This window comes from Artemia franciscana, chromosome 19, assembly GCF_032884065.1.
Source record: "Artemia franciscana chromosome 19, ASM3288406v1, whole genome shotgun sequence".
Taxonomy (NCBI): Eukaryota; Metazoa; Arthropoda; class Branchiopoda; order Anostraca; family Artemiidae; genus Artemia; species Artemia franciscana.
Genome location: NC_088881.1, coordinates 28,728,045 through 28,741,918, shown reverse-complemented (window position 1 = coordinate 28,741,918; position 13,874 = coordinate 28,728,045). Strand labels below are relative to the sequence as shown.

Below are 13,874 nucleotides of genomic sequence, written 5' to 3'. Positions count from 1 at the left end.
GGGTACGATGGTAGTACTAAGAATTTGACAAAACGGGGATGGAATTCAGAGGGAGGCCCCGCCCTTTCCGAGCATGATTTCAGTTCACAGCCCCCTGTACCCAGATCATTACAACTCGGTTCCTCTAGAGCTCTCTCGGACGCGTCCGACTTCTCCCGCGTACCAAAGGGCGGAGTTTTACATACCCTTCCAATTCTCTTCTACACATTTTAGTTCCCCCCTCCAGGTCTACCCAACCCACTTCCCCCACCTCAGTTTACAGCACCAGACAGCACTCCTACTGAGCAACAGCAACTCAAAGCAGTCTTTTCAGTTACGTACCCCTTTCGGAGCCCCATCGCTACATTTATCCTAGATGAATACATGGATAGGAGCCTAGAGTCGGTTTCGAAAACAGAACCCCTGACTGCTACTGTTGGACAAACTGTAGGGAAAAGCTGAAAGAGTATCGTCCAGATGATTTCAATTTCCCAACTTGTCTTTACAGCAACGCAGAAAGGTTGAGTATGGATGAAGTGTGTGAGTTAGAGAGTTTTATTAATATAGTTAAAGCTTCAGTCGTGGTTCTTACTGAAGTGCAACGACAGAATCATGAATTACTAGAAATTGTAGATTATAATAGTTTTGTTAAGCTTCGCCCAGATGACCATCCTCTGGGAAAAAAGGGAGACGGGTTATGATTTACTTGCATAATAAAATTAAAGCAAGATTAATTGAAGTCCTGTGTTTAAATAAGTATAATGAGTTGATCTGTGTTTTTCTGCAGCCTAAACGACTTCTACGCAAATTCACTGGAATTGTAGTTTGTTTATATTATTATTCGCCGGGGCAGAATGCAAATGACTGAAGTTATTGCTATAAAAATACAATTAAGTGCTTATTATGTAACTAATAAATGCCCTTATTTCGCAATATTTATGCTTGGTGAAACCAATGAACTGAAACCTGAGCAAATCAATGGAGCACTTGGTCTTAAACAACTGGTCAAAAAGCCAACCACTAAAGGGGATACTATGTTGACCTTATTTCTTCTAATTTACATGAGTTCTACAGGGAACCAGTACCTGGCGCACCGTTGGGCGGGAGTTACCACTTTACTCTACAGCTTAATCCTCTTCACAAATTTTGGACTGAGTGCAAAACTACAATGGTGACCAGCAGACCAATAAGTGACGAAGGCCTTTTAAAATTTGGTAATTGTATTAGTCAAGTGAGCTGGGATGAGATAAATAAAGCAGAAGGTACACATTCAAAAGCAAGTCTGCTACAAGAAAAGCTACAGCGTGCATATAAGTTGCATATGCACGCGTGCATATATGTTATCCTGACAAACTTCAAGACATCATTCTGCAGATCGTGCTTACATCACCAAGAATATGAAGACACTTATTCTAGAAAATAGGCGGCTTTTCCACGAAGGCAAACGAGAACAAGCAAATAAACTAAAAAAAAAATAAATAATCGGAAAATGACAAGAAATGTGGCCCATGAATATACCGAAAGAAAAGTGAATCATTTGTTTAAGTCAAAGCAAAGCCAGTGGTACAGAGAAATTAAAAATATAGTTGGAAAAAAAAAGAGAAAGGAGTGGATATTAATTTAGATGAAAAATAATTTGAAACTCCAAATAAGTTGAATGCCCACATGATTAATATTGTCTATTCAATCCCTCCTCTACCAAAAGATGAAATACCAAGTCCTCCACTCGATTTTTGCGAGTTCTCTATTGTATCGCCAAATGAAGTATAACAGAGGTTAAGTGTTTTGAAAAGAACTAGTGTAACGCTGGCTGATATCCCTGTAGGTTTAATTAAAGCGTTCCTTGACAGATTATGTTTCTCTTTGGCCCATATTTTTAATCTAATAACGAAGTCTGGTCATTACCCATCCATTTGGAAAAATGGATATGTTACACCGATCCCAAAAAAATGTACCAAATAATTTTTCTGGAATTAGACCAATTATGATGACCTCTGTGTTTAGCAAAGTTTATGAGAGATTTCGGGATGCTTGGTTAAAGAAGTAGGTACTTGAGCTTCTTGTTCCTAGAGAGTTTGGAAACATGCCCAAAACGTCCACTGCCCATTATCTGGTAAGTATGTTGGATACAGTTCTCAAATATCTGGATGAGCCTGAATGCTGGATTAATCTGATATCGATTGGCAAAAAAAAGCCTTTGACTTAAATCTGTCCTCGTGCACTGATAAAGAAGCTCCTCTCGAAGTTTTATATCCACCCTTTAGCTAAACGCCCCGCTCTCTACGCTAAGGTTTTTTATTGTATAAAAAGTAGAGTTGTGAGAAAGGGTCAAACTTTAGCGCAAAGAAAGGGGCGTTTAGGAGGGAACAGCCCCTTTCATATACGAAGTAATTTCTGTTCGTTTTAAGTTTTAATGTCGCTCCTTACTTTCAATTGAAAAAACTTGTTTTTTTTTATTTAATCATGTAAAAGGACCGTTCTACTACCTAACCGGAAAAAATGTGAAACTGTGTTTGAGTCGAATACAGCAATTAAGTTGATACGGCATGTCAAGGTGACATATCCTTTAAAAACAAGTAAATTTACTTCAGAGTTTTTCAAATTATGTATTTAGTATTATTTATCGACAAGGACACAATTTGCTATGGGGCAAAGGGGTGTGTGTGTGTGTTCAAATTCCCCCTCAGACCCCAGTTTGCTCCCCCTCCCCCTTGTGAAACTTACTTTCTTCAAAAACCTTGTAGAAAACTGAGATAAGCCTGCATAATTCAGAGAAACGGGTCAGTTTTCTTCAGTGTTTCTTTGCATTTATGTATTGTATTATTTATACACATTATGCAATACTAATACTACATTAATGCTATGTACTAATACAATACTAATACTACAATACTACTGCAATACAAGACAATACTAATAATAATACAATACTACTAATACTAATTAATACTACAATACCAATACTAATACCATCTTAATACAATATACTAATTTAATACTAATACTACAAATTACTGCCATACAATACAATACTAATAATAGTACAATACTACTAATACTATATAAATAATATATACTAATACAATGCTAATACGACAATACTACTGGAAAAAAAATACAATACTAATAATAATACAATACTACTAATACTAATTAATACTACAATACTAATACTAATACTATATCAATACTATACACTAATACAATACTAATACTACAATACTAGTAATATCACAATACTACTAATGCTACAATACTAATACGCTAGCTATAATAATACTATATACTGATACAATACTAATACTACAATACTACTGCAATACAATACAATACTAATAATAGTGCAAACTAAGAATAATACAATACTACTAACACTAATTGATACTACAATACTAATATTAATACTATATTAAAACTATATACTAATACAATACTACTGCAATACAATACAATACTACTGATAATACAATACTGTTAATACTGCAATACTAATGCTAATAAGATATATCATGCAATATTATTTGTTTCATTTTTCACTGTAATTTTCACTTGATCTTGGAAAATTTGGTCCACCTTTGCCCCCCAGGATTTTGACGAAATTACTCCCCTGTTGTTTGATGGACAGTATACATTCTGCATACTCTTATAAAACAAAGGAATTTACTTACAGGGTTTCACAAATGCAGCATTTTACTACTATATAACTGAAAAGTATGAAAAAGCACTTGAATTTAGTGAAAAAGCCTGTCGACTAGATTTAGAATATCAAAGAGAAGAAACATGGATGGTATATGCTTCTGTTAAATTTGCAACAAATGCAAGTGAAGATGCGCTATCTGTAATAGAACATTTTCCTAGGTAAGAAACCTTTTAACTATTTAAATTTTACTTGAAGCTTTTTGTGCTTATGTCATTAGTGCCAATTCATGGAAATGTGGAGGGGGGGGGGGTAAATTTGTTCTTTTAATTTTGCCATGAAATACAGAAAACCGACATTTTCCAAATTGATATTTCTGCCTATTGCCAACCCGGACTAAAATGAACTGTTCAAAAGAAGCCGAGATTTAATACGGGTCACCAGTCATTCTGAACAGCCAAAACTATCAAATAACGAACTATGAATTCCCTAGCCAAAACTGCCCTTTGCTCGGAAATCTTTCTAATTGTTTTTGATAATCTATTGCCACGCTTACAAAATGGTATGCCAAAAATACAAAAAGCAAAAAGGTAGACAAAAATCAGGTAAAAAGCTAGAGAGAAAAGAGGTATAGAATTTTAAAGAAAAAAAACAAAAGTAAAACACGAAATCAAAGAATAAAGCAGGATAGCGGAGTGTGGAGGGAACAAGTGGAGTTTCTTACGCCGTATTCCTAACTTCGAAATAATATGATTTGGTATCGCACCTGTACTATTTTATTGAGATATGATACCATTTTACCTGTAACTAACCCTCCGATAAACCTTGCTTCACCTCTTGACCTTTTTGTACTGTTTCCCACCCTCTCACAGTGTTTCCTGCCGTAAAAGAAGAACATCAACGCAATTATAAAAGTGATAACATTGGGGATTAAATATTCGAACCATTGCACAAAATGTTGACCTGGTAACTACTACCCATACCCATGGAACTAATTTAATGCACCAGGATTCTCAAGTGTATCCCTCCTCCTCTAACAGAAACCTGGCAACCCCTTCACCTATAAGAAACCATTTTGTACCGTCTCCTGACCGATAGGACTAAGCAATTTTATATATGCTTAATTCAAGTGCAAGGATACTATACTTTGCTCTCTTCCTCTAACGGAATCTCCCTTACCTAGTAAATTTAAAATGTTCAGATAGAAAGAATGACATTTGAAAAGTTTTGCCCCATTGTTGGATATTTGTGCGTTCTCAAGTGGAATGGATTGGAAACACACAATCAATAGCTTGCCATGTAGAATCTATTTCTGAAATAATGATGTTAAGAATTGTTTGCTGGTCCAGTTCGTTATGATTCTGGCTTGTCATTGAAGAAGCTTTGATCTTGTATTCGATTTCTAAAGTGGAAAAAATCTTTAAGAAAAAAAAAACGCCTTGAAATAATAAAGCAAAGGAAAAATCTCGAATGTCGACGAAAAAATCTCTTAAAGTATTATTTAACATCCCACGTGTGCGCCCCCATTACGTAACATCCGCGTGTGTACAGCCCTCGGTTACAAGTGGGGGTTTCCCATAGGCCCTGAAGAAACAAGTCAAGTGAGATTACATCATTTTCAGTTACAACCGGGGGTCCCCCACGTTGGAATTTGTTGCTAAGAATCCGGTTTAATTGAATGCTAGGGCCCCAGTTGGAACTGGTTGACAAGGGCCAGTATAATTGCTCGCTAGGTCCCCTGTTGGAATTGGTTGCTAAGGTAAGGTTAGACTTGACTGCTATGGGCCCCCGTTGGAATTGGTTTCTAGGGCTCCCAGTGGAAGTGTTTGCTAGGGCCCCCTGTTGTAATTAGTTGTCTTGGCTCCCTGCTGGAATTGGTTTCTAGGGCCCCAGTGGAATTGCGCGCTAGGGCTTTCCATTGGAATTGGTTGCTAGTGCTCCGTTGGAATTGGCTGCTATGGCCCCATTGGAATTGCTGCTAGGGCCCCCGTTGGAACTATTTGCTAGTGTCCAGCGTCTTGAAAGTTCCCCACAAGCGGACTTTGAAGGTTTATTCCTGGCCCTCGCAGGTTTTTAAGCATTTAATATAACAACCAAAGAAATCTTGAAGAAAACATTTGCATAAGTAAACAAAGAATACCTTATTGCGTAAAAATCAGATGTTTGTGTAGCAAAAAAATGTACTATAGTATTGGGTAAGACCCGGGTGCTCGTAATAACAACCTGAGGCTCTAGTAGCTCTAATGGCATACCCCTATCTCTTTCGTGGAATCAAAAAGGCTGTTAGGAGTTATGTCCTTTTGATAAATTGTATGTATCTACATATTTTTTTATCTACAAGTGGTGCAATAAAAGAAGTAGTAGCGGGGTCGTTACTAATCAAAATACTTTTTTTGGAGGAGGAACGGAATTTACCGACTGTCTGGTCATTTTTACCGACAGTTTCTTGTCAATAATTACCATAATGTCCGTTTCCAATAAAACAAGTAAAATCACTGCACGAGTCGGTAAAACTGCTGCATTTACCGACCGAGCTTAAATTTTTGTACATATCATTTATGTACCGATCAGATAGATTTTGGGGAATGATGGGCCTAGGGGAGAGAAGGATGATTGCCCTCCTTTCACTTTGGCCCTTAAAAAGTACACTGAAACTTCGAACTTCCAATCAAATGGGCACCATCTGGTTCAAAGTTTGTACAACTACCCGTTGCAAAAAAACTTATATGCCCCGGGCGTAACTTACACCCTTTGTCAATGGGCTCTGAGGGATTTTGACACCCTAAAGACAATATTTTATGATTTTAGAACTCTTGGTAACAAAATGGCTCTCTCACAATTTTAGATGAATGTGTTTTGAGAAAAGAGGATGTCAGGGAGGGAGGCAAGTTGCACTGTATCATTTTTTACTCTTAAAAGGAGCTAGAACTGTACATTTAAAATCAAATGATCCTCTTCTCAAGTTCTACCCGACCACCCCTTCCATAAAAACCTTATATACCCCCGGGGCATAATTTACAACCCTAACCCCCAGACTCTGGGGGATTCTGTTCACCTCAAAAGCCTTATTATATAATCTTTGGACTGTTTTTGAAAAAAACGGCAATCTCCAAATTTTTATTGAATACATTTGTGGAAAATACGACGTAGGGGGGAGGAAGTGGGTGCCTCAGATCACTTTGAATCTTAAAAAGGGAACTAGAAATCTGATTTTACACGCTCTCGGGCCATAGCTTGCAACCCCTGCACTGAAGGATGTGGGCGAGGGGGTTGTCATTCTCACAGACAAAATTTCCCAACCTTTCAACTACGTTGAACAAAAGGGCTATCTCCAAATTTTGATTAGATGTGTTTAGGGAATTGTTGAGCGTAGGGAGGGGGCTTGTTGCCTTCCAATCACTTTTGACTATTAAGAAAGGCCCTTTCAATTTCCAATTGAATGATTCTTTTTTGAAGTTTCTACTACAACAAATTGCAACCTCAAAATTTCTGTCAGACGCATTTCAGGAAAATGCGAGGTGTGTGTATATGTGTGGGGGGGGGATATACGCCCTCCGATAATTTTGAATATTAAATAAGGTACTAGAACTACTAATTCTAGTTTGATCCTCCAAAATTTATACAAATACTCTTTCTATGAAAACTTCATATGCCCCCCGGGCATAGCTTGCAACCCTTGCCTTGTGGGGTTTGGGGGGTGAGGATGTCATTCTCAAAGACATAATTTAGATATCTTTTAACTACAACGAACAAAATGACTGTCTCAAAATTTTCTATGTGATGTGTTTTGGTAAATGGTGGACATGGGAGGGGAGTCAGTTGCCCTCTAATCACTTCTGAATATTAAAAGAGGTACTAACCTCTCAATATCCAATCGAATGGGCCTTTCTAGAAGTTTCTATGACACAAATTGTCGTCTCAAAATTTCTATTAGATGCATTTAAGGAAAATAAGAGGTGTGTGTGTGGGGGGAGGGATGTCCGCCCTCCCATAACTTATAATCTTTAAAAGGGAACTAGAACTTCTTATTACCGATGCAGTGAGCCCCCTCCGAAGTTTATACGACCACACTTTCTAATACAAATTTATAGATCAGGGCATAGCTTACAACCCTTGCCCTGAGGGTTGTGGGGGACTGTAGTCCGCAAAGACGTAATTTCCAGAATTTTTAACTCCACTGGACAGATTACCCACCTCAAAATTTTTATAGAATGCGTTTGGGAAAATGGCGAGCATGGGAAGGGGGCTATTTGCCCTCTAATCACTTTCAACCGTTAAAAGAAGCAATGACCCCTTCAATTTCCAATCCAATGAGCCTTTTAGTAGTTTTTATGACAAAAATGACCACCTCAAAATTTCAGTCATATGTCTCTGGAAAATACGAGGTTTAGTGGAGATATCCAGCCTCTGATCACTCTGAATCTCAAAGAGGGCACTAGTTTTTCTAATTACCAATCCAATGAGCCCCTCCAAAGCTTATAAAATCATCCTTTCTATACAAAACATAGATTCCCCCCGGGAATAACTTTCAGCCCTTGTCCCGAGGAGCGTTGTCATCCTCAAAGGCCTAATTTCCGAACTTTCCAACTACGTTGAACAAAATGGCTATCTTTTAAATTTTAATTGGATGTTTTTGGGGAAATTATGGGTGTGGTAGGGACCCTCCAATGACTTTTCACCATTAAGACGAGCACTAGCTCTTTCAATTTTTAATCGAATGAACCTTTTTTAAGTTTTTACAACAACTCCTTTGATAGGAAGCACCCTAGTCTAAACAAAAAATAAATAATACATTGTGCCCACATCGGGATTCACTTAGGCAGCGCTATGGCATTGCCTATGATTGTTTTACTTAACATGGTCTATATGTAATTTTTTCTTTAATCGTATAACTATATCTACATGCCTTTTACAATGTTAAATATAAGATTTTGATCTTCATATGTAAGATAGTGTTAATAACATTTTCTACTATATTGTGGTAAAAAAATTGTTTTTACATTTTTTCGTAAAAAATTGATTCTATTTGAAAACTATTTTTTTTAATTACGAAAGGTCTTAGACGTAGCGATTTCCTTTCAAATATGCCATTAAAAAGCGTTCTGTGATTTTCCAGTGCCCCGCTAGCTACACAGAAGAAAAGGAAAAAAGAGATTCCTTCGATGCAGAATATCGCGCTTGGTACCAATGAATTTTCTTCGTTATTCAAACCAAGGGACAGTTAGTTTCCCTTATAGGGGTATTGGACAAACGAGTTCTATTAGTATACTTCTTTTTTTGATCTGCCTCCAATTTTAGGAGTTATGAGCTAATGCATTTTTTAGTATGGGACGTGATAGTCTCTTACTAGGTTGCAAGCTACTGCTGCACCCTAGATTACAAAGCAATCAACTTTAACCATGTAAAAGATGGTTTAACAACTGTAAAACAACATCGTAGCCACCCATGACGACAAAACGGTATAATACCTTGTGAAAACACAATGGGCGACGCAGCGTCCAGATCTAAAACTCCCTGTCACAAGGCCTTCTCCTTCGGAGCATGGCAAATCGCAACACAGACATAGCTTTGTGCTGTGTTGGCTTCAGGTGACCTTGTTGCTAGTTGTTAGTAGTGATGTAGCTGTGTCAAGTGAAGTAGCAGTGTAGTTGCGATGAGTTGTTTTAGCAGTGAAATATTTTATTTTCTTTAAAAGGGCCTCAAATCACAAAAATAGACAGTGAAATGGAAATTCCATTGTCTGAATAGGTTAAGTGGATATTTACACAGCCGTGTGAATCTTAAAACCTGAAAAAAAAAGCCAGGAATGTGTTCTAACGTCGACAGAAATATAATACTGCCTTTAAACATTGTAAAATTGAAACAATTAAAATAAAACCTTAGAAAATGCTGTTTTCAGGTAGGGATAGGCCTAAGATGGGTCCAGGGAATTTTTTACTTATTTTGATGTCCTTGGTACTTCAATCATTCTAGAAGAGATTCGGTATTCAGCGATTTGATTACCGTAGAATTCGCTTCTTTTCTTGGCCATACTGATGCTACATATGACAACCTGTTGAAGAAGTACCCAGCAGCAGAAAATATTTTGGTGGAAAAAGCAAAGTTTCTGTTCCTGCTTGACCCTAGAAGGGACGTCTTGGAACTATTTTCAAAGTAAGTACTGCTATTCGTTTTTTGAATAGCAGTAATTTCATTTTTCTAATTCCCCCTTGCATTATTTTCTCGGTGATTTCTTTTTGGAAGGGAATCAACTGAAATAGAAACAAAAGGATATTTGACATGATTGTATGATAGTCATTTATTTAGGTTTAAATTCATAAAATAAATAAAATCAAAAATAATTGCAACGTCTGAACGTGTATTTTTCTTGTCAGTTTGCTCTTTTTTGATTGTTTCAGAAAATAGTGAATAGAAGGTAATTTTGACTTGCTTAAGCATGCTTGTTGTTTATACTTTTCTCGTTTATATTGTTAATGATTTCCTCCCCTCACCAATTAGCTGTATTTTGGCTGTCACAATATTTGTATGTTCGTTATTTATGCTCTCGTATATATTAAATTTTAGAATTAATTTTTGAATTTTCAGTTATTTGAAAAAAAACTTCAATCGAAAAGGCTGCAGCTTAAATCATACAGTTGGGGAATTGTACGGGTTAAAACCCTTTGTAACATGAATCAGTTAACATCGGTCAAACCAATTGTAAAAAATTTGTTTTTATATTGAAATTTATAAGAACCTACTTGTCAATTATTTTTACTGACATTTGTTTCCTCAAGTTAAAAAAACTTGTTAGCATTTCGCGTTTTGAGCGACTGCCAAAAGCCTTACAGGTCTAGCATATACCCAGGACCAGGCACAACCATTACATACGCATACACAACCATTTTTTGTGGAGGGGGTCAATAATAATAATTCTAATTCGAGAATGTGATAGAATATTGCAGAAATTCAGAAAGATTGAGATTTGCCCCCCCCCCCACCCTCCTGCGTAGGTCCTTGTAAAAGGCTGGCATTTCCAAAGTAATGAAGGTGAGTTGAAGTTCAGTGATCGGAAGAAGAAACTTCAGATGAGGTTTATGACTGCATTTTATTTGTATTTTAAGCTTTTCAGTTTTATGTGTGTACTTATACTAATTAAAAAGCGAACAAGAGGAAATAGATCCCCTTTACCGTTACACGACTTATATTTGGTCCACTTACCGTGGTAAGTGGGACTTACCACTTACCATTTATGTGGTAATATTACCATGCCTAGCGTGCTTCAACTTTACGTTCATGTCTCTTGCTCAAATTTCATTTATCCACTGTAGACGAAGCAAAGCTGTCAGATATGGCAAATTTCTGCCATTAGTATTCCTTTTAAGACTGATGCGATTGAATTCCTTAAACAAGTCTTTTCCCAGAGCAATTTTAAAATTTTACATTTGGTCCTTTTTGCACACAAATCGTAATTTCGGTACGTTTTCGATTTTATGGCTGCACAATCTTGTTCTAGGTATTTGGCAACACCGCTAAAAAATAACTTAGGCGTTTTTTGGCAAACATATTGTTGATCCAAAATAATCATCAACGCTTGCGAGATTAACAGTACTTCTCACGAGAACACACATTTTTATCAAAAAGTTCATGATAACGAACTGTAAGTAAGGAGCAACTCTGCCCAATAGTAACAGAAACTCTAAAAAACGGAATTTTTATGGTAGTAGATACATAGTGATTACTAGCTTTCTATGTTGATTCCAAACATACAAGATTTAATTAATTTTAATACTAACTATAGAAAGTTACAAGCGTAAAAAAACCTCAAGGAAAGGTGGAGGGGCATCTCCCAAAGTTCTGAAATCTAACCGAAAGTTACACAAATACATCAAATACAGCGTATTAGAGAATCATATTGCAGAGGTTTCAAGCTCCCGTCTTTAAAATGGGGAATTCTTGAATTTTTTGCCACAAGAAACTTTGAGACGGTTAGTTTGTTCAACATAGTCCAATGGTTCAACAAATATATCTTTGGGGATAGCATGACTACCCAGAGTCTCCAGGGAAAGGACAACAAGTTAAGAAATTTGCCCAACTAAGGAACAACATTAAACTTAAAACAAACAGAAATTATTCCATACACGAGGGGGATGACCCCTCCTCAATATCCCGTTCTTTCTCTTCTTTATTCTCATCTTTTAGAATGCTATTCATTTGTCCCTGTTTTATTCCTATTCTCATGTTTTCAAAGCAAGTGAAAGCTTATGGTGGGTTAATTGTTCTGTTGTATTGCTTTTTTAGTGTGTTCTTTTTGTGCCTTTTGTTGTTTGTTCTTGAATAACCGCCAATATTAAGTTGAATTTAACGCTAAAGTTCGATCTTTTGTCCTAATTCTTAAACATGACTCCTGGAACACAAGGGCCGTTTAATTATATTTAGAAACTTTTTAAAAGAAGTAAAAAACTTTAGTTTGAATAGAAGGATATTGAGGAGTTGGCATCCATCTCATATACAGAATAATTTCTGTTTGTTTTAAGTTTTAATGTTTTATTTAATTATTATGAGGAATGAACGGCGATATTTTCAAAATTAGTTGAACACCGCTATAGACCAGTCTTGCTATACAGAGGTATAACAGAAGTTTGTGTATAGAACATAGAAAATAGGAACATAGTATAGAACCTAGGAACAGAGGTTTTGTGTATAGAGGTCCTTACTGTCTGATAACATTCTGAAAGTCTGGGTTTAACACAACAAGGTTTCTAACACAACAAGGAGAAATGAATAGGCAATTTAGAAGAATTTTCTTGTCTTATTTTAGATAAGATTCTAAGCTGTTATCAAATAGACAATCTTTATGGGAAAGTACCTTTTTTCTCTTTCAAACATATAAAAACAAATTTTCCCAGGTGATTCTGTTTTGGAAGTTCCCGCTAAATTTTACCAAAAGTTTGACAGACGACGATTTACTGAATGGATCGTTTTCATCCTCAATGTTGAGCAACAAGGTGATGGTGGTCGCTAGAACACGACTGTTTATCAAAAATGTCTCTCCAGAAAACATTGTCGATCAACAGCTTTGATTAACAGCGTCCTCAGAAAAAGGCCTTTAGTACCTAATCACTTGTCTGTCTTCACTTTTTGTTTCTGAATTTTTTGTTTTTTAGGATACCAGATGATAATCTATATGCATTATACCCCCAAAGTTTCATAGCCCTTATTACTTCTTAGGCCTTTTTTTATACTAATTTATGTTTTTGTTCATGCTATTTGGTATGTGTAGAGTTAGCTCTTTTAAGTTGTTTGAAGACTTGTATGAATATTATGGATATTTCTTAAATCTTATCCATCTTATTTAGTCTTTTTACATTCTTCCCTTTAATATATTCCCAAGTCTTTTGAAATATCAATTCCCCTTTACTTAAAGGAGCTTTAAATCTATTTACTTTATATTTTTTTTGGAAACCAGATAATAATTTATATGCATTATACCTCCGAAGTTTCATAGCCCTTATTACTTCTTAGCCTTTTTTTATATTGATTTATGTTTTGTTTACGCTAATTGATGTGTGTAGAGTTAGATCCTATAAGTTGTTTGAAGACTTGTATGAATATTACAGATATTTTTTAAATCTTATCCATCTTATTCAGTCTTTTTACATTTTCCCCTTCAATATTCTCCCAAGTCTTTGAATCTCAATTCCCCCCTTTCTATGGCCTATTATTCTTATCTAAATAAAACACTCTTTACTTAAAGGAGCTTTAAATCTGTTTACTTTATATTTTTTGTTTTTTAGGATACCAGATGATAATTTATATGCATTATACCTCCGAAGTTTTATAGCCCTTATTACTTCTGGTGACGTGAAACAAACCATAGAAATAATAAGCAGGATACTTAACGCTATGGAAGAAGAAGAATCAGAAAATCATTCTTTGTTTTTGGAGACAGTTGAGCTTTTTGCAAGTGTTGTAAGTATTCTTTATACTGTTTATATCAATGAATAAAAATAAGTTAGTTCTGGAAAACTAGCTCAGTCTAAGATAAAAAGATAAAGATCCTCCTCAGCCATTGCTGGCACATAGGGCGTCAAGTCGACGTTTCAGTTGCTGAGTATTTTTTACACGGACAAGTAGCAAGCTTGTCACCCAACCTTACTGCAGCGGGGATCGAACCCGGGTGCTTCATATTGCCAAAGAGAGCATCAATCCACTGAGCTACAACAGTTTAAACTCAGTGTAAACTGATTTCATATTCATCCTTTGAAGCATTGCTAGG

The 13,874-nt window shown here is 36.1% G+C and overlaps 1 protein-coding gene across 1 annotated transcript in view; it reads left to right on the top strand.

The window, feature by feature from the left end:
• LOC136039520 (tetratricopeptide repeat protein 21B-like) overlaps positions 1–13,874 on the top strand; it is a 47,528-nt gene that overhangs the window by 12,575 nt on the left and 21,079 nt on the right. The window contains exons 3-5 of the mRNA XM_065723322.1: positions 3,650–3,837; positions 9,590–9,769; positions 13,393–13,567. Coding sequence (XP_065579394.1) covers positions 3,650–3,837; positions 9,590–9,769; positions 13,393–13,567 — 543 coding nt within the window. The remainder of the gene's footprint in view (positions 1–3,649; positions 3,838–9,589; positions 9,770–13,392; positions 13,568–13,874) is intronic.